This window comes from Gadus chalcogrammus, chromosome 21, assembly GCF_026213295.1.
Source record: "Gadus chalcogrammus isolate NIFS_2021 chromosome 21, NIFS_Gcha_1.0, whole genome shotgun sequence".
Lineage (NCBI taxonomy): Eukaryota > Metazoa > Chordata > Actinopteri > Gadiformes > Gadidae > Gadus > Gadus chalcogrammus.
This window is the reverse complement of record NC_079432.1, coordinates 2182869-2205766: the sequence shown is the minus strand read 5'-3', so window position 1 is coordinate 2205766 and position 22898 is coordinate 2182869. Positions and strand designations below refer to the sequence as shown.

The following is a 22898-nucleotide window of genomic DNA, read 5'->3' as shown; positions in this document are numbered from 1 at the left end:
ACATTATAACATTGTTTTATAAATATTATTACAATAACAATTAGCAGGCGCTTTTATCCAAAGCGACTTACATCGGTTTATACACACATTGACACACTGAGTCAAGCATGCAAGGCGAGTGTTTGCTCAGGGACACATCAACACTCAGCTAGGAGGAGCAGGGGATCGAACTAGGAACCTTTAGATTACAAGACAACTGCTCTACCTCCTGAGTTAAGCCAACGATTACATTGTTATATTAATGTAACTCCTAAATATTCACACATGCCTCTTAACGTCACAACACGTCTCCGGCGTGTTGCATGATGCGAGAACGTGACACTCTCAGTGACCGCCGGGCCGACGCCTCCTGAGCACGGCCAGGATGGAGGTCGTCATGACGACGATGCCCGCCACGCCACCGATCACAGCCCCCAGTACGTCGCCATGGTAACGCATCATGTGACATGTCTCGCCAGTGTAGAAAGTGGCACGACCAGATGCACACCTGTTGTAACGTAATGTTATTATCACCTGTTATAACATAATGACATCATTCATGTTATTATCACCTGTTATAACATAGTGACATCATTAATGTTATTATCCATTTTATAACATAGTGACATCATTAATGTTATTATCACCTGTTATAACATAGTGACATCACTAATGTTATTATCACCTGTTATAACATAGTGACATCACTAATGTTATTATGACCTGTTATTACATAGTGACAACATTAATGTTATTATGACCTGTTATAACATAGTGACATCATTAATGTTATTATCACCTGTTATAAAATAGTGACATCATTAATGTTATTATCACCTGTTATAACATAGTGACATCATTAATGTTAATATCACCTGTTATAACATAGTGACATCATTAATGTTATTATCCCTTTTATAACATAGTGACATCATTAATGTTATTATCACCTGTTATAACATAGTGACATCATTAATGTTATTATCACCTGTTATAACGTAGTGACATCATTAATGTTATTTTCACCTGTTATAACATAGTGACATCATTAATGTTATTATCACCTGTTATAAAATAGTGACATCATTAATGTTATTATCACCTGTTATAACATAGTGACATCATTAATGTTAATATCACCTGTTATAACATAGTGACATCATTAATGTTATTATCCCTTTTATAACATAGTGACATCATTAATGTTATTATCACCTGTTATAACATAGTGACATCATTAATGTTATTATCCCTTTTATAACATAGTGACATCATTAATGTTATTATCACCTGTTATAACATAGTGACATCATTAATGTTATTATCACCTGTTATAACGTAGTGACATCATTAATGTTATTTTCACCTGTTATAACAGTGATATTATCAATGTTATATCATATTTTAATGTTAGAAATCTTCTTTAGATCATGCCTTCATTTTAGTTTGTTGGTGTTCATGTGACGGTACCTACCACGCGCGCGCGCGCACACGCACACGCACACACACACACACACACACACACACACACACACACACACACACTCACCTGCAGCTTGCGGCGCCGTGTGTGTTGACACACACCCCTCGGTGGAGGCAGGGGTTGGGGGAGCAGGGGTCCCCGCTGGCCGCACGCCGCTCCCGGGCCCGCCCCCCGTCCTGCCCTTTGGCTGGCTCCGCCCCTGTGATGTCACCAGGGTCTGTGACGTCATCAGTACGCGCTGCTGGCCTCTCCTCGGTACGGAGGAGGTGGGTCAGGTCTGAGGACCACAGCGGGGGCATGGAGATACACAGTTATATACATGTATATATACATGTATACACATATAATGGATAGATATATGTATATACATTCTGCATTTTTACATCCATGGGACCTTAAAGGCTTAAAGAGGCTTAACGAGGCGTAACAAGGCTTAACAAGGCTTAACGAGGCTTAAAGAGGCTTAATGAGGCTTAACGAGGCGTAACAAGGCTTAACAAGAATTAATAAGGCTTAACGAGGCTTAACAAGCGATTCCTGAAAGATAAAGCGAACGCTTGGTTTGACCTAAACGATCCAAACTGTGGAGAGCGGTCAGAGGTCAGAGGTCAAATGTCAGGGGCTGAAAAAGCCAAGGACATGGGGTAACAGGTCAACAGGTAGGCCGGTACCGTTGAAGTCGGCGGTGATGATGAGGTCATCATTCTTCAGGAAGCTCCGCCTCCCAAGCTGATCGTGGGACATGAAGGTGGGCCAGCCAAAGTCTTTGCCGCGGTAACAGCTGCAGCTGGGGTCCCAGGTGGCCGAGGAGGTCGCGGTGGGTCTCTCCCAGGGCCCCGCTGCGTCTGGGGTCAGGGGTCAAACACTTTAATATCGAATATCTAATGATATTAATATTATGTATAATTTCCTTCCCAGTAATTAGCTTAGTATGATGTTTGGGGCGTGTTAGTGGGCGGGACTAGTCAGTGGACAGGGCGTGTTAGTGGGCGGGGCTTGTCAGTGGGTGGGGCGTGTCTGTGGACGTGTCGGTAAGCGGGGCGTGTCAGTGGGCGTGGCCTGTCACTGGGCAGGGCATGTTAGTCGACAGGGCCTGTAAGTGGGCAGGGCCTGTCAGTGGGCGGGGCCGGCCAGTGGACGGGGCCTGTAAGTGGGCGGGGCCGGTCAGTGGGCGGGGCCGGTCAGTGGGCGAGGCATGTCAGTGGGCGGGGCCTGTCAGGGAGCGGGGCCGGTCAGTGGGCGGGGCCGGTCAGTGGGCAGGGCCTGTGTACCGGTGGTGAAGCTGCGGCTGGAGGACATGGTGCGGGTGGCGTCGGCGTCTTGGTCCAGCACCGTGACGGTCACCTGCCGGTGCAGCGCCGGCCACTCCATCACCGCGTCGTCCGGCCCGGAGCACAGGTGGACGGTCAGGGCCAGGTAGTCCCGGTAGGAGGGGTCAAAGCCCCGGGGGTAGAGGCGGAGCCCGAAGGAGTAGCCCTCGGGGCTGGAGTAGCAGCGGCTGGTGAGGGCCGTGCCCGGGGCCACGCCCACCAGCGAGAAGTTCGAGATCTGCCAGACGGCGCTCGGGCAGACGGTCTCGCTGAGCGTGATGTCATCGAGCGAGATGGCGCCCGTGGAGGAGGCGGAGCCCCGCACGCCCTGGAAGAAGTAGCGGAACTTCTCCGTCTGCCGCAGAGTCACATGGGCCAGGTGCCAGCGGCCCGTCCCCTCACCTGGGGAGGGAGAGGGGTTACCTGGGAGGGGGTGTGTGTGTGTGTGTGTGTGTGTGTGTGTGTGTGTGTGTGTGTGTGTGTGTGTGTGTGTGTGTGTGTGTGTGTGTGTGTGTGTTACCTGTGATGTGTTTGTTACCTGTGATGTGTGTGTTACCTGTGATGGTGTGTGTGTGTGTGTGTGTGTTACCTGTGATGATGTGTGTGTGTGTGCGTCTGCCCGTGTGTGTGTGTGTGTGTGTGTGTGTGTGTGTTACCTGTGATGGTGTGTGTTACCTGTGATGTGTGTGTGTGTGTGTGTTACCTGTGATGATGATGTGTGTGTGTGTGTGTGTGTGTGTGTGTGTGTGTGTGTGTGTGTGTGTGTGTGTGTGTGTGTGTGTCTGCCCGCGTGTGTGTGTGTGTGTGAGTGTGTCTGCCCGCGTGTGTGTGTGTGTGTGTGTGTGTGTGTGTGTTACCTGTGATGGTGTGTATCTTGCGGACCCTGCGGACCACCCCGGTGCCGTCGTCCGTGCGGACCCAGACCACCAGCCGGTCCCCCGGCGTGAGGCCGGTCCGGTAGAAGAACTGGAGGCACTGCTGGTCCCGGCGCGGGTGAAGGACCCGGGACTCCAGCAGGGCGCTGGCCCCCGCCGGGCCCCCCGCCACGTCGAAGCCCATGAAGTACCCCGCGTCTAGAGACACATACACACACGGGCAGACACACACACACACACACACACACACACACACACACACACGGGCACACACATACACACAGGCAGACAGACACGTACACACACACAAATTTATACAACCACAACCCCACAACAAGACCAGAAAGTTGACATTTGGTTGTGCGCGTGTGTGTGTGTGTGTGTGTGTGTGTGTGTGTGTGTGTGTGTGTGTGTGTGTGTGTGTGTGTGTGTGTGTGTGTGTGTGTGCGTGCGTGCGTGCGTGCGTCCGTGCACCTCGGCAGCGGCCCAGCAGAGTGTGGTCGGGCTGGCCGGGGGTGCTGAGGGTCTGGATCCAGTCTGCGTGGTCCTTCTGGTTCTGGATCATCCCACAGATGTTGATGAGCTCAAAGGAGCACTGGTCCAGTAGGGTCAGGCTCTGGGCTGCACAGGAAACCAGTCAACACTCCCACTACGGCCTCCTCATCCTCTATGTCCTGATAATCCCCTGTGTCCTGATAATCCCCTATGTCTTGATAGTCCCCTATGTCCTGATGATCCCCTATGTCCTGATAACCCCCTATGTCCTGATTACCCCCTATGTCCTGATAATCCCCTATGTCCTGATTACCCCCTATATCCTGATTACCCCCTATGTCCTGATAATTCCCTATGTCCTGATAATCCTCTATGTCTTGATAATCCCCTGTCCTGATAATCCCCTATGTTTTGATAGTCCCCTATGTCCTGATAAACCCCAATGTCCTGATAAACCCCTATGTCCTGATAATCCCCTATGTCCTGATAATCCCCTATGTCCTGATAATCCCCTATGACCTGATTACCCTCTATGTCCTGATAATCCCCTATGTCCTGATAATCCTCTATGTCCTGATAAACCCCTATGTCCTGATAATCCTCTATGTCCTGATAATCCCCTATGTCTTTAGAATGTAGAATATCGTATTCCCGAATAATCATAATCTAGAGTTTCCTGCATGGATACGTGCGTGCGCTTGTGTGTGTGTGTGTGTGTGCGCACTCACCACAGTCGTACATGCGGTTGAGCCGGGTGAGGTCGGTGGCGCTGAAGTCGAGGCGCTGGCCGATGAGGGCGTTGAAGGCAGGGATGGCGGTGGTGATGGTGGGCACCAAGGGGTCCTTGTTGAAGGAGAACGGTCGGTAGTGCATGATGGACTCGTAGTCGTACGCCGTGTTCAGGTCTGTGATGAAGTCGTCCTCGTACTTGTTGAAGTTGTGCTCCTTCCCTGCAGGGAGAACGGGTCAGGAACGTTCTGCTGTCAGGAACATTCTGCTGTCAGGAACGTTCTGCTGTTAGGAACGTTCTGCTGTCAGGAACGTTCTGCTGTCAGGAGCGTTCTGCTGACAGGAACGTTCTGCTGTCAGGAACGTTCTGCTGTCAGGAACGTTCTGCTGTCAGGAACGTTCTGCTGTCAGGAACGTTCTGCTGTCAGGAACGTTCTGCTGTTAGGAACGTTCTGCTGTTAGGAACGTTCTGCTGTCAGGAACGTTCTGCTGTTAGGAACGTTCTGCTGTTAGGAACGTTCTGCTGTTAGGAACGTTCTGCTGTTAGGAACATTCTGCTGTCAGGAACGTTCTGCTGTACAACCACCGCTCTATTCTGGGAGGACACAGGACAACCTTACAACTAACCCGCTCTAGTCTAGTTAACTAACCTACTGTAGTCTAGTGTAACTAAACTACTCTAGTCTAGGCTAACTAACCTACTCTAGTCGAACTAACCTGCTCTAGTCTAGTGTAACTAACCTACTCTAGTCTAATCTAACTAACCCGCTCTAGTCTAGTGTAACTAACCTACTCTAGTCTAGTCTGACTAACCTGCTCTAGTGTAACTTACCCGCTCTAGTTTAGTGTAACTAACCTACTCTAGTCTAGTCTAACTAACCCTCTCTAGTCTAGTGTAACTAACCTACTCTAGTCTAGTCTGACTAACCTGCTCTAGTGTAACTTACCCGCTCTAGTTTAGTGCAACTAACCTACTCTAGTCTAGGCTAACTAACCTACTCTAGTCTAACTAACCCGCTCTAGTCTAGTGTAACTAACCGACTCTAGTCTAGTGTAACTAACCTGCTCTTGTGTAACTAACCCGCTCTAGTCTAGTGTAACTAACCTACTCTAGTCTAGGCTAACTAACCTACTCTAGTCTAACTAACCTGCTCTAGTGTAACTTACCCGCTCTAGTTTAGTGCAACTAACCTACTCTAGTCTAGGCTAACTAACCTACTCTAGTCTAACTAACCCGCTCTAGTCTAGTGTAACTAACCGACTCTAGTCTAGTGTAACTAACCTGCTCTTGTGTAACTAACCCGCTCTAGTCTAGTGTAACTAACCTACTCTAGTCTAGGCTAACTAACCTACTCTAGTCTAACTAACCTACTCTAGTCTAACTAACCTGCTCTAGTCTAGTGTAACTCACCCGACCTAGCATATTCTAACTAACCTACTCTAGTCTAACTAACCTGCTCTAGTCTAGTGTAACTAACCTGCAATCGTCTACCTAACCTGACCTAGTTTTAGGGAGGTTCCACAGACCTTCCAGGATCTGGTCCCACGCGATGTGGACGTAGTTGTCCCGGTCGGCGCGGGACTGCTCGTGGTAGAAGCCCAACGCGTGCAGCAGCTCGTGCTCCACGACGGCGCGTGTGTCGCAGCCAGCCCCGATGGACACGTTCTGGCCCTGGGCGTGGCCCTCCTTCAGGTCCCCCACGAAGGACCAGCACCTGGGGAGGACAGCTGCTGTGAGGTGGATACCAGGAGACTGGTTCTGTGACACCGGTACTGGGAGACCGGTACTGGGAGACGGGTACCGTGGTATTACGGGCTTTATGTTTTTAACTCTTATAACTCTTCTTTAGTGGTGTTGCAGCTTAAACTGCGTAGTTTAAGGTGCTGGTGTAAAAGTGCATAGTTTAAGGTGCAGGAGTTGTAGGTTAAGCTGCATAGTTTACGGTGCTGGTGTTGCAGGTTGCGTAGTTTAAAGTGCTGGTGTTGCAGTTTATAATGCGCAGTTTAAGGTGCTGGTGTTGCAGGGTGAAGTGTGTAGTTTAAGGTGCTGGTGTTGCAGGTTGTGGTGCGTAGTTTAAGGTGCTGGTGTTGCAGGTTGTGGTGCGTAGTTTAAGGTGCTGGTGTTGCAGGTTGTGGTGCGTAGTTTAAGGTGCTGGTGTTGCAGGTTGCGTAGTTTAAGGTGCTGGTGTTGCAGGTTGTGGTGCGTAGTTTAATGTGCTGGTGTTGCAGGTTGCGTAGTTTAAGGTGCTGGTGTTGCAGGTTGTGGTTCGTAGTTTAAGGTGCTGGTGTTGCAGGTTGTGGTGCGTAGTTTAAGGTGCTGGTGTTGCAGGGTGAAGGGCGTAGTGAAGTGCTGGTGTTGCAGTTTATAATGTGCAGTTTAAGGTGCTGGTGTTGCAGGTTGTGGTGCGTAGTTTAAGGTGCTGGTGTTGCAGGTTGCGTAGTTTAAGGTGCTGGTGTTGCAGGTTGTGGTGCGTAGTTTAAGGTGCTGGTGTTGCAGGTTGTGGTGCGTAGTTTAAGGTGCTGGTGTTGCAGGTTGCGTAGTTTAAGGTGCTGGTGTTGCAGGGTGAAAGGCGTAGTGAAGTGCTGGTGTTGCAGGTTGTGTAGTTGAGGGCCCCTACCCGGACAGCTTGGTGAAGGACAGGTATGAGGCTTCTCCTTCGTAGGGTTTGAAGTCCACGCAGGACTTGAGGCGGTAGGCCTCCATGGCCTGCAGGATCACCCCCTTGGCGTTCAGGTCTGTGGGGGCGACAGCGGTCAGGGGGGGATGGGGACGGCGTGCTCACGGGTTGGTGTCACGGGTTAGTGTCACGGGTTAGTGTCCGCTCACCGAGGGAGTCGGTGAGGAGGTAGGGGATGGGGAAGGTCCAGCGCATCGTCTCGTTCAGGATGGCGTTCCTCCGGGGCTGGAGACACAAACAAACACAACATATAACACAATGCAACACAATAAACACAAACATACACAACATAACACAATATACATATACACAACCTCCTGGGCTGGAAACAAAAACATGCACAACATATATAAAAACTAGGGCTGTCAAGCGATTAAAATATTTAATCGCGATTAATCGCATTAATGTCATGGTTAACTTACTTTTTTTCTATGCTAAATATCCCTTGATTTCTTTGTCCCATTAATTTTTCTCATTTTAATGCTCTTATCAACATGGAGAAGTGCATCGGCTTGCCTTGTGCAAATGTTTTTTTATTGATAACAACATTGGCATATACTGATCAAAACAGGACGATACAAAAAAAAAAGCCTATAGTGCAATTAAACGATGAACATACAAACATACTGCCTTGAACATAGCAGTCAGGCTACTGCTTTTTTGTTTTGAGCCAAAGAAAAATATATATTAAATATATATATATATTTTTAAAAAATGTGTGTTAATCGCGCAATAAAAAAATTAACGCCGTTAAAATTGGTTTGCGTTAACGCTGATAATAACGCGTTTAACTGACAGCACTAATAAAACCTTAGAAACACAAACATCCACCCATACAAACGACCACATTACAGGCCATCCTCCAGACAAACTGACCAAACAACAACGACAGTAAACAAAGATCTGTGTCTAGGATTCACTCACATCCCCGGCGATGTCTCCCTGGAACAGGTGATCGAGATCTGCAGAAACACAAAACGAAGCCAAGAGCGGTCAGAACCACACCGGCCGAGCTGAGAGAGTGAAGTTAGAATAGAGCTAAGTTAAGTTAGTTAGTTAGTTAAGTTAAGGTAGTTAGCAGACCTCTGTTGATCTCTGGAATGTCGTCCCGTAGTTCTCCTTTATCTGCATCCCCTCCTGACAACCACAAAAACACATACACAGACACACACAAACGCACACACACACACACAAACACAAACAGACAAAAACCCACACAAAAATACACAATCACAAACAACACTACCTCAGAAAACAGTTGGGTTTGCGTGCAGTAAGTTGAGAAGATGAACCATTGCCCCCTCTGTACCGACCGTAGCCCTGGGGGGCGGCATGCACCTGGAAGATAAGAGAGCAGTCAGTCGCAGGTCGGCAAACCCGTTAAAGGGCACAGGGTTTAGGCTGTAAGGCTGGGGTACCTTCAGTAGCAGCAGAAGCCCCAGCAGGGGAGAGCTCCTCCACGCAGCGCCCATGTTGAAGTCCGGAGGCTGAGTGGAACGATGCTCTGCTTATCGCGCCAACATCTCATAAAGAGACGCAAACTTTGATCGGGCAATCTGCGCCCGTAATGAGTAACAGGGAGGCGGTGCACGCTTATGTAGCTCACCTGTACCTTCACATTCACCTGATGCTAATGCAGCTCACCTGGAGATCACCTGTACCTTCACATTCACCTGATGCTAATGCAGCTCAGCTGGAGATCACCTGTACCATCACATTCACCTGATGCTAATGCAGGTCACCTGGAGATCACCTGTACATTCACATTCACCTGGAAGCTAACGTTGCTCATCTGTTCCCATTTTACATTTAGGGGATTCTGCTGACGCTTTCATCCAAAGTGACTTACAACCATTTATTCACACATTCACACACCGAAGGCAGAGTCGACCACGCAAGGCGACAGCCAGCTCGTCAGGAACAGTCAGGCTCAGGTGTCTTGCTCAGGGACACCTCGACACTCCGGGGATCCAACTAGCATCCTCCCGGTGAATAGTCAACCCGTTCTGAGCTACTGTCGCCTCTCACCTTCACTAGCGTAGCTCTTCTGTACCTTCATCCTGTCTTATCAGATTGATGCTTATCTGGCTAACCTTCCTTTATTATGTATTTTATAACCTCTACATCGGGGTCCTCATAGTCAGCATTTTAAACAGATGAAAGGCACTAAATCATCTTTAATGAGCTGTCTTTAATGGCTGAACGGTGTTATGAATAACTAGTCGAGTGTGAGGCTGATAAGAATCTAATTTAAGAGAGATAAAGTTAATCAATCCCAATAAACAACCCAACCAAACAAATGCTTTGAAGGCTTTTTATAATAAAATTATTGTTTGACCTCATCTTATTATTCTGCTGCATTATATTAAAAGCATTACATTATACTGGGCACAAAAAGCACAACCAGCTTCAGTTTTTGAATTCCGCTGATTAATATTGTTTAGATTAACCCATCAAAGGACACAAAGGACACGCCATCTCAGCACCTGAAGGTGCTGAGATGGCGTTCACCTTGTCAGTAAAAACCTGCCGAGTCTGAACTGTGGACACGTGGGTAGAGCCTGGAGTCAAAGGTCAACGCTTTACAGTGTTTTCTCCACCCTTTATCCAGAGAAACCAAGGACTAAATTAGATTTAGTGCCTGGCTCAGGGGACACTGGGCCCATCGCTAGAGCCAAAGGTCTTGTTGTTCCCGGGGGTTGAACCCACAACCCTGCATGGGGAGGTTTTTCTTTGAGTTGGAAACTTCCACGACGTCGGAGTTCTGAGCTTTATTTAAAGGGGAACTATTATGCTTTTTCGACTTTTATGACCTATGAGCGTTGTTATAATGATTGATCGTCATGTTTAACCATACACAAAAAACGATGTAGATTTTCGGGAAACTCTTCCTCTCATCTGGGCGCTTTCAGCATTCTCTGTCAACGCTCGGTTTCGTCCTTCTCCGCCCCCTCGCCCCCCTCCTGCCAACCCAACTCCGTTGTGATTGGTTACCTTCCTTGAAGCGCGCGCGCGGGCAGATTTGACCAGGCATATGGGGGCGCGGCAGGAGTGCCTCTACGTAGATGATTTCCCGGAAATGTGAACAAGTGAATCGCAAACGTTGTCCCGAGTGTTTAGCGCTCTGCACAGCCACCCCAGACTGTCAGCAGGGAATACGTCGAAATGCATGTACGTCATTATTTGACCCTTTAGTATGGTTAAACATGACCATCAATCATTAGAACAACGTTTATAGGCCATAAAAGTCGAATATAGGTCCCCTTTAAAATCAGGGATTCAAACGTTTGCCACAGCTTTTATTCATATGCATATCTGCTCTGGTGTATTTCTTCTCTTAGCATCTTTTATTTATGGTCTTATTTTAATGTTTTGATTCCTGCCCCTTTGGAGCAATACGATTGGCTGTTACATGTGTCTGAAGGGGGTGGTAGGAATAATCTGATTCCCTTGGCCCTGAGATGTTCTGTAGAAGGACTGCAGGGCAACAGAAGAATCATTAACCCTTTATTGAGGTTTAATCAGTGGAGAGAACACATAACTCTGTAGTAACACTTCAACCCTCCTCATTCTACACCAGGAGAAGAAAAACAAGACATTTAGGTTCAGATTTAGGAGTCCAGATCCATCTTGACTCAGCTCCACATCATGTTTCTGGACCCAGAGCCATCATGTTTCTAGGCCCGGATCCCACAGAAACACTCTACATGTATGCACATGATTTGCCTTTGTAGATGTATTTAAAAAAATTATTGGTCGATAGATTTACATTATTTGTGTGTTGTGTGTCAAAGAGCAACACGTCTGGTTTCGCTGCCACAGAAACAATTCTGGGATCTGGTGAAAAAAAACACAACAAAATGACATGATCAGAGAGTGTGTGTGTGTGTGTGTGTGTGTGTGTGTGTGTGTGTGTGTGTGTGTGTGTGTGTGTGTGTGTGTGTGTGTGTGTGTGTGTGTGTGTGTGTGTGTGTGTGTGTGTGTGTGTGTGTTTTACCTCCTACACCTCCATGGGCTGTATGGGGACCTCTGTATTCACCATGGACGTTATGTCTGCAGAAACAGAGATCATCAAATCTCTTTTCAACACAGGAACCCAAAACCTTCGCTACCTGTCTGTCAGCTACCGGCCTCTCTGCTACCTGTCTGTCTGCTACCGGCCTGTCTTCTACCGGCCTGTCTGCTACCTGTCTGTCTGCTACCTGTCTGTTTTCTACCGGCCTGTCTGCTACCTGTCTATCTGCTACCAGCCTTTTTGCTACCTGTCTGTCTGCTAGCGGCCTGTCTGCTACCTGTCTGTCTGCTACCTGTCTGTCTGCACCTGTCTGTCTTCTACCGGCCTGTCTGCTACCTGTCTGTCTGCTACCTGTCTGTCTGCTACCTGTCTGTCTGCTACCGGCCTGTCTGCTACCGGCCTGTCTTCTACCGGCCTGTCTGCTACCTGTCTGTCTGCTACCAGCCTGTCTGCTACCGGCCTGTCTGCTACCTGTCAGTCTGTTACCTGTTTGAACTTGTCCGTCTCTCTGACCTGTCTCTCTTCCCATCATTGTCCTACCCGTCTGTCTGCCTCCTGTCTGTCCTATCCCGTCAGACCCCAAACCACCCGTCTCACAGCGTGCGCGTCTCACCCTCAAAGTCCAAGAGGATGATGAGGTCGTCGTTCTTCAGGTAGCTACGGCGCCGCAGGTCGAAGTGCTTCACAAAGTTGCTCCACCCCCAGGACGGCCCGCGGTAGCATCCGCACGCCGGGTCCAGCGTGCCCACCTTGGACGGTTCGTCCCACATCAGCCTCCCGTCGGCCACTGGGAGGGAAGAACGCAGACGTAAGGGGGTCTTCTAGCCGCAGTTAGCGGCTAGCAAGCGCCGTAGCTAGTGGCTAGCAAGAGCCGAAGCTAGGGGCTAGCAAGCGCCATAGCTGACGGCTAGCAAGCGCCGAAGCTAGCAGCTAGCAAGCGCCGAAGCTAGCGGCTAGCAAGAGCCGAAGCTAGGGGCTAGCAAGCACCATAGCTGACGGCTAGCAAGCGCCGTAGCTAGCGGCTAGCAAGCGCCATATCCCCGGAATAAGCCTCCCACTCTGAGGTATTATCTAGAGTTCATGGAGTCCTTAGAATTACTGACACATGAAAGACATCATAAGTAATGATGTAGAGTAACACAGTAACTGACACACACACACATCCTGTAGTTCTTGCTTAGTGGGGACTCACTGGTCCTCACTACTACAGAGTTGATACACACACATCCTGTAGACCCTGCAGTGGAGACTCACTGGTCCTCACTACTACAGAGTTGATACACACACATCCTGTAGACCCTGCAGTGGGGACTCACTGGTCTTCATGTCGGTGGTGAGGCTGCGTGCGGTGGACATCCTCTGGGTGACGTCGGGGTCCTGGTCCATCACCACCAGTCGGGCCTGCCGGTTCACAGCCGGCCAGTCCATCACCACGTCGTTGTCGCCGCTGACCAGGTGGAAGTACAGCCCGGTGTAGTCGCCGCTGTAGTCACTGTAAGTGGAGCGCGGTACGACTTGCACGCCGAAGGCGTACCCCTCGGGGCTGTAGAAGGGCGGGCTGTTGATGGGGATGGTGGCGTCCGGCCCCTCCATGATGCGGGAGAAGTTCTGGATCCGCCAGACGGCGGCGGGGCAGGCCGTCTCCGTCAGCGCCACGTCGTCCAAGAACACGCCGCCCGGCGCGGCCATGGCCCCGCCCCGCACCGCCTGGAGCGAGTAGCGGAACTTCACCGTCGACGCCACGGACACGTGAGCGATCTTCCAGGAGTGGTCGGAGTCGGCTAGAGGAAACAGGAAGGGTCTGTGAACGTCTGATCACAACAAGGACCACTAGCTGCCTAGGCCCTACACCCTGTCCTAGCCTCCTAGATCCTAACCCCTGTCCTAGCCTCCTAGACCCTAGACTCTGCCTTAGCCTCCTGGACCCTAGACCCTGTCCTAGCCTCCTAGACCCTAAACCATGTCCTAGCTGCCTAGACCCTAGTCTCCTAGACCCTGACTTGCCTCCTAGACCCTAGACCCTGACCTAGCATCCTAGACCCTAACCCCTGTCCTAGCTGCCTAGACCCTAAACTCTGCCCTAGTCTCCTAGACCCTGTCCTAGCCTCCTAGACCCTGTCCTAGCTGCCTAGACCCTAACCCCTGTCCTAGCTGCCTAGACCCTAACCCCTGTCCTAGCTGCCTAGACCCTAACCCTTAAGACCCTCTCAAACCCTTCAAATGTGTTCATCAGAAATGTCTCATCAGACTAGGACCCAGTACAGAGTCCGCCCCAGGACCCAGTACAGAGTCCGCCCAGGACCCAGTACAAAGTCCCGCCCCAGGACCCAGTACAGAGTCCCGCCCCAGGACCCAGTACAGAGTCCCGCCCCAGGACCCAGTACAGAGTCCCGCCCCAGGACCCAGTACAGAGTCCCGCCCCAGGACCCAGTACAGAGTCCGCCCCAGGACCCAGTACAGAGTCCGCCCCAGGACCCAGTACAGAGTCCGCCCCAGGACCCAGTACAGAGTCCGCCTCAGGACCCAGTCCAGAGTCCGCCCCAGGACCCGGTACAGAGTCCGCCCCAGGACCCGGTACAGAGTCCCGCCCCAGGACCCAGTACAGAGTCCCTCCCAGTACAGAGTCCCTCCCAGTACTGACCCTCCCAGTGCTGAGTCCAGGCCTGTGAAGCACCAGGCCCCCCTAGGCCTCTCCCAGGGCCTCACCGTGGAAGGTGTGGACCTTCCTCATCTTGCGGATGGTGCCGGTGCCGTCGTCCTCCCTGAGCCAGACCACCAGGCGGTCCTGGGGGTCTCCGGTCATCTTGTAGAAGAACTGCAGGCACTGGCCCTTCCTGCGGGGGTAGAGGGTCCGGGACTCCAGCAGGGCGGAGGTCTGGGGGGGGCCCGACGACGTGTCGAAGTACATGAAGTGACCGGCGTCTGGAGACAGCGAGAAGACGTCATCATGACGTCACGATGACATCACGATGACATCACACATCACCTGATGGTTTAGTTTAGTGGTGTAGTATTTAGGGTGTAGTTAGGTGGTTAGTAGACGGAGGTGTAGTTTAGTGGTGGGGAGGTGTAGTTTAGTGGTGTAGTAGTTGTTAGGTGTAGTATAGCGGTTAGTAGTTAGGAGGTGTAGTTTAGTGGTGTAGTTTAGTGGTGGGGAGGTGTAGTTTAGTGTTGTGGTAGTTGGGATGTGCAGTTTAGTGGTGACGTAGCAGTTAGGTGTAGTTTAGTGGTGTCGTTTAGTGGTGTTGTAGTTGGGATGTGCAGTTTATTGGTGACGTAGCAGTAAGGTGTAGTTTAGTGGCGTAGTAGTTTGGAGGTGTGGTTTAGTGGTGACGTAGCAGCAGGAGACCCGTCGGGTGGTGCACCTCTGCAGCGGCCCATCAGGGTGTGGTCCTCCGCCCCCGGCCGGCTGCCGGTGTGGACCCAGTCTGCGTCGTCAGAGGGGCTCTGGATCATCCCGCACACGCTGTCCGTCTCGAAGGCACACTGGTCCAATAGGGTGAGGGGGCCGGCTGGGGGCGGGACAGCAGCTCATTGGTCGAGGGAAATGGAATCAGCTCATGCTTGTGAGGAATAGACTAGCAAAGTATAAAGTGCTTACCAAACTCTCGTCTCTAGAGCTCAAAGAACTCTAGTCTGTAGCCTCTAGAGCTCACAGTCCTCTAGTGTCCAGAGCTCACAGACCTCTCGTCTCTAGAGCTCACAGACCTCTAGTCTGTAGCCTCTAGAGCTCACAGTCCTCTAGTGTCCAGAGCTCACAGACCTCTAGTCTGTAGCCTCTAGAGCTCACAGTCCTCTAGTTTCCAGAGCTCACAGACCTCTCGTCTCTAGAGCTCACAGACCTCTAGTCTGTAGCCTCTAGAGCTCACAGTCCTCTAATGTCCAGAGCTCACAGGCCTCTAGTCTGTAGCCTCTAGAGCTCACAGTCCTCGGGCCTGTAGGTCTTCTACTCACAGCAGTTGTACATGCGGTTGAGCCGGAGCACGTCCAGGCGGCTGAAGTCCAGGTACTGGCCGATGATGTTGAAGAAGGCGGGGATCTTGGTGGTGACGGTCGGGGCCGAGTCGTTCTTGTTGAAGGAGAACGGCCGGTAGTGCATGATGGACTCGTAGTCGTACGCCGTGTTCTGGTCCGTGATGAAGTCGTCGTTGTACTTGTTGAAGTTGTGCTCCATTCCTGTGTGGGAGGAGGTTGGTCCGTTAAGGGCGATCGGAGGACTGAGGCTCACTCAGGGGAGCTGGTCTCCAGAGGACACCCACCTGGGATGACCTGGTCCAGCCAGATGTCCACGTAGTCGTCGCGGTCCGTCCGGGACTGCTCGTGGTAGAAGCCCAGCGCGTGCAGCAGCTCGTGCTCGATCACGGCCTTGTGGTCGCAGCCGTCGCCCAGGGACAGGATCTGCCCGTTCTGCTGGTCACCCACGCTGGAGAAGCACCTGGAAGGAGAGCCCGCCAGCAGAAGGGTTTGAGGCGTCGGAGTCACCCCCAGGGCTCCGCTGAGAACACCACCGTCAGGGTCCCCGTCGGCAGCGCACACACATGTCACTCCACAGGGCCGCTCAATATGGAGTCACGTCCACTCCCACAACACCAGAGAGTAGTCTACGCGTAAGGATCTGAGGTGCTGAGCCGTGGGCTTCTCCCAGTGACGTCACCCACCTGAGGGACCAGTTCCCCTCGGATCGTGGTCTGGGCACTGAGCCTAGGTCTAGTTCACTGGTCCCTGGTCCCCAGGCTGGTGTCTGGTATTTAGGCTGTAGTACTGGCCTTCACGCTGGTTCTCTAGTACTGACCCTCTGGTTCGGGTCTCTATAATGGTTTCACATGCACACAGTACGTAAGGTAGAAGGGAGGTAGACTTGCCCGCCTCTCTTCTCAAACTTGATGAAGGTCTTCTCTCCCTCGTAGGGCTTGAAGTCCACGCAGGACTTGAGGCGGTACATCTCGAAGGCCTGGTGGACGCAGCCCTTCGCGTTCAGGTCTGAGGGGCAGGAGAACCATTAGCTGGGGAGACATGCAGCGCTAGATGCTAACCTCTAGGGAGGCTAAGGGTTAGGAGTTAAAGATAATGGGTTGGAGGTAGGGTTAAGGGTTAGAGTTTAAGGGTCAAGTCTTAGGGGTTAAGGGTTAGAGTTTAAGGGTCAAGTCTTAGAGGTTAGGGTTAAGGGTTAGAGGTAGGGTTAAGGGTAAAAAAGCAGGATTAGGGATGAAGGATTACAAGTTAGAGGTTAAGGGTCAGGCGTTAAAGGTTAAGGGTAAGAGTTAGAGGTCAGGACGCACCGAGGTCGTCTCCAAGGATGTAGGGGATAGGAAACTTCCATCTGTAGCGTGTATCCACCAGCGCGTTTCGACCCTCCTGCAGCAACCGACCAGACGTTGACGCGTTACACATTCACGTGAGCAGGGTTATGTTTTAATAATCAAACAGAGCCTTACTGACCGGTAGCAGGATGTCCCCCTCTACCAAGTTGTCCTTTGAACCTGTAGTACCACACGTGAAATATGCATCACATCTTCATTCAGAAATACAGCGTAACTTGGAGGATGAACAGTCTAAGTCTCATAGTGACAAACAGTAGTAGTAGTAGTAGCAGCAGAAGTACTTGAAGCCTAGTACGTATTAGTAGTTCTACTCACCCAGATTCATCAGGGGATTCACATCCTCTCCGTTCGGATAGACCTCTGGAAGCATCGGTACACTGTCATTACACACTTTGTGCTCCAACTGCAGCACCAATGCTACCAGTACTACTTACATGCACTCACTAATCGGATTACATCATAATGCAATACATTATGATACATTCAAATACTACATACAACCTTACACAGTATAGCTACAAATAACTTATTATGCACTCAATATATATATATATATATATATATATATATATATATATATATATATATATATATATACACACACACAAACACACGAAAAATGAATTTGCATACCATATACATCTTGAAAACGAGGTATCTGGAAAAAAAATCGGATTAGTCCTTAATACCATGTATTGCACATACAATGTTAGAATATATTTAACTTGTTACATAATGCATGTTGAACGATAACTCACAGAGTGCGCGGCGGTTAGGGACGCCAGTCCGATCAGCAGCAGGAGCTTCATCATGGCCATCAGACACGAGTGGTCTTCATTACAGGTAGACTGAGCTTTAAACGAGGATGTCTACCAGCTGAGACCTTTATACCTGAAAACGGTTTATACCTGCCGTAAAGTCGGATCCTTGAACCAGATTACTGATAGCGGAATTCTGTATTTATGGTTCAGGTAAAGTCTGATGCTCATTAAACAATAACCTTAGACCTTCACCAATAGCAATATGCAGCAAATAAAGTGACTGAGATTAAAGCTTTCAGACTTTTAAATCAATGTTAACTCATGAAAGACATCCACATTGTCATGATCAATGATATATTTATATTAAAACGCATAAAGATGGGACTAAAGCACAGCATTGCCATCTGCTGGTGAGTTTATGTATCACATGCGTGTGTTTCCACTACTTTACATGTTTTTTTCTAGTCTTTCTTCAGCTGAATTACTTATCACACTTCAGAATTTCAAAAATATATCACAGTATATTATTACACACAAAAAAGTTAATCTAACCCATGCCATTTAAGATAATTATTAGACAAACGATCGTCTCAGTAAAATGGCGTTTAGTCTTTACTTAAGATGTCTTATGCTATTGTTAAAATGGCGGTTAGTATTTTAGTCTTTATTTAAGATGTCTCATGCTGTTAAAATGTGATTTTCAACGTCGTAATATTTGATCAGTATTTGCCTCTGTATTGCGTCCTTTGGTGCAGTGGTAATGAGCCTCACTCTCTTTTTGGCGGACCGTGTAAGTTTTCAGATCATAGAGAGTATAAGATAAGGTTTTTTGTTTATGAATTTATGTATTTATGGTGTTATCTGCGGAATAATAGGAACGTTTTCTAACACATAGCGCGGTAACGAGACGAGGTGGCCGAGTGGTTAAGGCGATGGACTGCTAATCCATTGTGCTCTGCACGCGTGGGTTCGAATCCCATCCTCGTCGGAAAATGGTTTTCATAAATTATTCCGTTTTTACTTCTCTTTGTTTTTGTTAGTCAACGATTACATTAAAAGGCCCACTATGCAAGATCGGGCATTTCTTCGCTGTTTTCTTGGTTTGGCACGCACTTTTCTCTACACAGCGCCCCCTACAGCTTCGTAGTAGACATTTTACAACACTGTCGTAACAAATCGTTGACGACCCTTCCCCATGCACTTCGCTAGCCATGTGCATTTGTTTTCAAAGAAAACGGGGAATGCGTGGAGCCATGTCCGAAGTAGATGATATGAAGTGTAGACAAGGTTATACATTTTTAAAACGGTGTATTTGTATTGCAATAAACATAAATCCATCCTTTTTTATAGTTGACTGGGAGAATTTATATCCTAGATTATAATTGTTTTATTTTAGGTTGAACAGAACAATCAGTGTAAGAGTGTGGGCCAACATAATCTAAATAAACAAGAACCTGGATTCGGGGATTCAGCCTGTATCTGGGGGACGAGACAGACGAACAGCAAAACACCCGTGGAAACAGAGGAAAGGAAACATACAGGGCTCCCAACAAAATGGTTGAGCAAACACATTTGTACAGAGACTATCAACATCAAGAATAACACGAAGACAAAGTTCACCGAAGGTTACTTTCAATTTCAAAAGCAACACGGCCAAGTCGGCGTCTGATTTGCAGTCTTTTTCTTTCAGTTCACGCTATTCCTGAAAAGCTTGCCCAACCTTTACTCGTGTCTGGCCTCTGTTTCTCTGTCTCGTTTTAGTCGGCAGATCTATGATGAATGTAACAATCCCTTAGTTACTTGTATTTATATCGAACAGGTGTTGGGTCTGTGCCGTAAAGCAATTCGTTACTTCGCGAGACCCGAGACTCCCGCGAGAGGGGGCGGCGGGTCGCCGGCAGAAACCTATTCCCTTTCTCCGCCAAGATGCTCAAGGGGGAGTCGAAACAACGAACAATCAAACAAAAATGTATAGTAGAACCATCGCAATGACTCTTAGCCTGTTATATTAAGGTAAATCAAGCCAAAAAAGTTGCATAGTTCCTCTTTCACTCGTGTCTGGTCTCTTTTCTGGTCCAACTTATTTTTATTCTTCTTTTGTTACACCGAGAGTCGCCTCTTGGGTCCCTTATCAGTCGATTGATCCATGATGAAATGTTGTTGCGAGGCAACAATTGCCTCGCAACTGGCTGTTTATATCTAGCCGGTGCCATGTATGGGGGGGTGTCTGTGCCGTAAAGCATTTTCGAAACTACAATCCGACTACATTTTCGAGGCGCGATTGGATACTTCCGTCGCGTCACATCCGGATTCTGTCGGTCCGATCCTTTATTATGTCCATGGTCCGAACCCATGTTCCGAACAGAGCAAGTTGCATATGCGCTCTTTCCTTGGAGAGGCGACATGGGGCAATGACACACCCACCAAACGACCCAGAAATGGTTGCAGAACCATCAGAATAACTCTCAACCTGCATAATTAATGTAATTTTGGCTCAAAAAGTTGCATAGTGGGCCTTTAATATTGTACGTACTGTCGAATTCGTCAACATATTAAAATAATTGTTCCCGTTTTTAAATAAAATAACTGATCCAATAAAACGAATTTGTGTTTCACATTTTATTTAAAAGTTTCGAACCTGATCCCACTTTACTAACAACGGTTAAATTACAAATGGAAAGTTTCTGTTGAATTTTTTTTATAGAAAATTCCAAATCACAGAACATTCCTCCTCTTCTTTACTTTGGTTTAGGGGTCACGATCATGCTGAAAGGCCTCGTTGTGCGCCCCTTGACCCACGGTTCTGGGTTCTGTGGCGCTGTAAGTGCGGTCTGGTCTGGTGGAGAGAACAATCCTCTCCCCTCGGGCTCCACTCAGGTCCTCAGGTACCTGGGGCATCGAGGAGGAGGAGGAGGAGGAGTCGCGGTTTATGAAGAACTGAGCTATACTTCTGTATTGGTACTTTAGACGCGATCCTACCGTTCTACCGTCCCGTTCTGTTCTCGGTTCTCCCTCCTACCTGCGGGTCGTCCCGCCGCTGCGGCTGGCGGCGGCGGTGCAGGTCGATGGCGTACTGGTACTTGGCGGAGTCCAGCCCCAACAGGCTGGCCAGCCGCGCCCCAAGGAAGTCACACGCTGCAGGGGGTAGAGAGACACACAGTGAACCCTGAGATATCGGGGTCAGTGTTGAACGCGGTCCACTGCCCCCCGCAGCCGCGGGCGTAATAAAGAGCCTAGAAGTCGCTCTGCATATCATGATGTAAACACAGATACTTTATTTGATGTTCTTTATATGTTAGGGGTCGGTGTTGAGACTTGACTTACATTTTTGATTACCAGAGTGTGCGTGCAGCATGCATACATGCATCATGCCAACATCCACACAAAAGCACCTGAAGCCGTCAGCGCCGGTAACCTTAGGAGAACTAAAGTAATGCTGAAGGACAGGGAAGATTCTCTCGGAAAATGCAACTGCTTGTAAATTTATATTTTTTATAACAGCAAGGTGTATTCATTTTGACTGTCGCAGTATATGTATTTTTATTTGAACTGTACTCATTTTTTTTTTCATACATATTCGTGTCCCTTATCTTGTAGTCCTACTGAACATTGACTGGTGCTGAGTGTCGGTTTTGGGAATTGCATGTGACTGTTGATTGTGTTTATTTTATCACGGTGCTGCCTTCTTGGTCAGGTCATTCTCATAAAAGAGATTTTAATCTCAATGAATTTCTGCCTAGTTAAATAAAGGATTGATTGATTGATTGATTGATTGATTGATTAACAACATAATAAAACAATTTACAAGAGAAAAAATGCATGCAGAATGTTACAAATTGTGACTTTCACTAGCAAATAACACGATAAGAACGTCATCTGTCACAATATGTTCAGAAACTGAGCTTAATTAAACGTCACGTAAAACAATGTAAAGACATGAACGCTAGAAAGTGTGTGTGTGTGTGTGTGTGTGTGTGTGTGTGTGTGTGTGTGTGTGTGTGTGTGTGTGTGTGTGTGTGTGTGTGTGTTACCGCAAAGGGTCATCTTCATCACCAGACCCCCAGTTTTCCTCCACGACCTCCAAATCTAGGGAACACAAGAGAAGAGTGAGACGATGCAACAGATTGTGTTCAGAGAGAAGAGTGAGACGATGCAACAGATTTAGTGTTCAGAGAGAAGAGTGAGACGATGCAACAGATTTAGTGTTCATAGAAGAGTGAGACGATGCAACAGATTTAGTGTTCATAGAAGAGTGAGACGATGCAACAGATTTAGTGTTTAGAGAGAAGAGTGAGACGATGCAACAGATTTAGTGTTCAGAGAGAAGAGTGAGACGATGCAACAGATTTAGTGTTTAGAGAGAAGAGTGAGACGATGCAATAGATTTAGTGTTCAGAGAAGAGTGAGACGATGCAACCGATTTAGTGTTTGGAGAGAAGAGTGAGATGATGCAACAGATTGTGTTCAGAGAGAAGAGTGAGACGATGCAACAGATTTAGGTTTCAGAGAGAAGAGTGAGACGATGCAAAAGATTTAGTGTTGGTCTGGAGTCGTTCACCCTCTCTGATGGCTCCCTGAGCGTCTCATGTGTTGGATCTTCCTCATCCTCTTCCTCCTCCATAGTCTCCCCACTGGCGAAGTGGACCACCCTCCTCTGTTGACACACACATTTTTCTACTTAGCTGACCACGAATGGGTTTTCCAAACACATGCTCTTATTTTGAAGGTTTGTTATGTCTGTCTGGTTGTTCTTGAGGGATGATTGTGTGAGCAATGGAGAGTTCAAGGTAAACCTTTTGTCTGCCTATCAGATAACCAGGAAGTCATTAATTGCCAAATGGTTGTGTTTCAACATCCTCAAAAGGCCTATCATGTAATAGATAACAATATACACCCAATATACAGATACAAGATAAACACAGATCAGTTAACAATGAGTGTTTCTGAACGCCGCGTGATTACGTCTCAACCTGATAGTCGCTCTTATCTGGGACCTCGTTGAGCCTCCAGCTCGTGTTTCAGGGTGCGACTGATCAACAGCTCTCTGAGGTCGTGGTCGACATGTCATCAGAGGGAACTTACTTCCTGTCGGTCCTCCATCCCACAGCTGGGTCCCAGTAGCCTCGGCCCAGGAACCACTTCTCCTGCTGGGAGAGACGTCGTCGCTCCAGGATTTCCTGGACTCCGCCGGCCACGCCCCCATGCCCAGCTGGCCACGCCCACACTGTACCCACACAGGTCGGGCACTCGTT

At 48.8% G+C, this 22898-nt stretch overlaps 3 protein-coding genes and 1 non-coding gene across 5 annotated transcripts; 1 reads left to right on the top strand and 3 right to left on the bottom strand.

The window, feature by feature from the left end:
* Positions 1 to 131: 131 nt before the first annotated feature.
* Positions 132 to 9608, bottom strand: mep1a.2 (meprin A, alpha (PABA peptide hydrolase), tandem duplicate 2). The gene is made up of 13 exons (XM_056581846.1): positions 9578 to 9608; positions 8633 to 8686; positions 8474 to 8511; positions 7699 to 7774; positions 7490 to 7607; positions 6399 to 6586; positions 4871 to 5092; positions 4122 to 4268; positions 3630 to 3845; positions 2734 to 3174; positions 2134 to 2307; positions 1529 to 1739; positions 132 to 487 (listed from the first exon to the last, which is right to left on the bottom strand). Exons 1-13 carry the CDS (start codon positions 9606 to 9608, stop codon positions 325 to 327), a joined length of 2079 nt encoding a protein of 692 aa, XP_056437821.1. The 3' UTR covers positions 132 to 324.
* Positions 9609 to 10990: 1382 nt separating this feature from the next.
* Positions 10991 to 19447, bottom strand: mep1a.1 (meprin A, alpha (PABA peptide hydrolase), tandem duplicate 1). 2 transcript variants are annotated; one of them, XM_056580927.1, is made up of 15 exons: positions 19367 to 19447; positions 17644 to 17776; positions 17519 to 17543; positions 17201 to 17245; positions 17004 to 17044; positions 16844 to 16919; positions 16427 to 16544; positions 15824 to 15999; positions 15519 to 15740; positions 14930 to 15076; positions 14271 to 14486; positions 12881 to 13345; positions 12178 to 12351; positions 11547 to 11602; positions 10991 to 11386 (listed from the first exon to the last, which is right to left on the bottom strand). In XM_056580927.1, exons 2-14 carry the CDS (start codon positions 17701 to 17703, stop codon positions 11550 to 11552), a joined length of 1818 nt encoding a protein of 605 aa, XP_056436902.1. In that variant the 5' UTR covers positions 17704 to 17776; positions 19367 to 19447; the 3' UTR covers positions 10991 to 11386; positions 11547 to 11549. The 2 variants fall into 2 exon arrangements, with proteins under 2 accessions (XP_056436902.1, XP_056436901.1); XM_056580926.1 differs by lacking the exon at positions 19367 to 19447 and having other exon boundaries at positions 17644 to 19227.
* Positions 18553 to 18634, top strand: trnas-gcu (transfer RNA serine (anticodon GCU)). The gene has a single exon. It is a non-coding gene; the product is annotated as a tRNA-Ser (tRNA).
* Positions 19310 to 22878, bottom strand: LOC130374261 (protein FAM177A1). Its single transcript, XM_056580930.1, has 5 exons — positions 22729 to 22878; positions 22205 to 22300; positions 21678 to 21732; positions 20666 to 20781; positions 19310 to 20535 (listed from the first exon to the last, which is right to left on the bottom strand). Exons 1-5 carry the CDS (start codon positions 22744 to 22746, stop codon positions 20395 to 20397), a joined length of 426 nt encoding a protein of 141 aa, XP_056436905.1. The 5' UTR covers positions 22747 to 22878; the 3' UTR covers positions 19310 to 20394.
* Positions 22879 to 22898: the final 20 nt, after the last annotated feature.

Coding starts and splice junctions, on each gene's coding strand:
- mep1a.1 (XM_056580927.1), bottom strand. CDS start 17,703: ATGGCCATGATGAAGCTCCTGCTGCTGATCGGACTGGCGTCCCTAACC. Junction 16,000..16,426: donor AAGTTTGAGAAGAGAGGCGG/GCAAGTCTACCT, acceptor CTCTCCTTCCAG/GTGCTTCTCCAGCGTGGGTG. Junction 12,352..12,880: donor CACCACCGACATGAAGACCA/GTGAGTCCCCAC, acceptor CTTCCCTCCCAG/TGGCCGACGGGAGGCTGATG.
- mep1a.2 (XM_056581846.1), bottom strand. CDS start 9,608: ATGAAGGTACAGAAGAGCTACGCTAGTGAAG. Junction 3,846..4,121: donor TCTGCTGGGCCGCTGCCGAG/GTGCACGGACGC, acceptor ATGTGTCTCTAG/ACGCGGGGTACTTCATGGGC. Junction 2,308..2,733: donor CAGCCGCAGCTTCACCACCG/GTACACAGGCCC, acceptor CCCTGACCCCAG/ACGCAGCGGGGCCCTGGGAG.
- LOC130374261 (XM_056580930.1), bottom strand. Junction 21,733..22,204: donor TCAGGGAGCCATCAGAGAGG/GTGAACGACTCC, acceptor TGTGTTCCCTAG/ATTTGGAGGTCGTGGAGGAA. Junction 20,536..20,665: donor AGCGGCGGGACGACCCGCAG/GTAGGAGGGAGA, acceptor TCGATGCCCCAG/GTACCTGAGGACCTGAGTGG.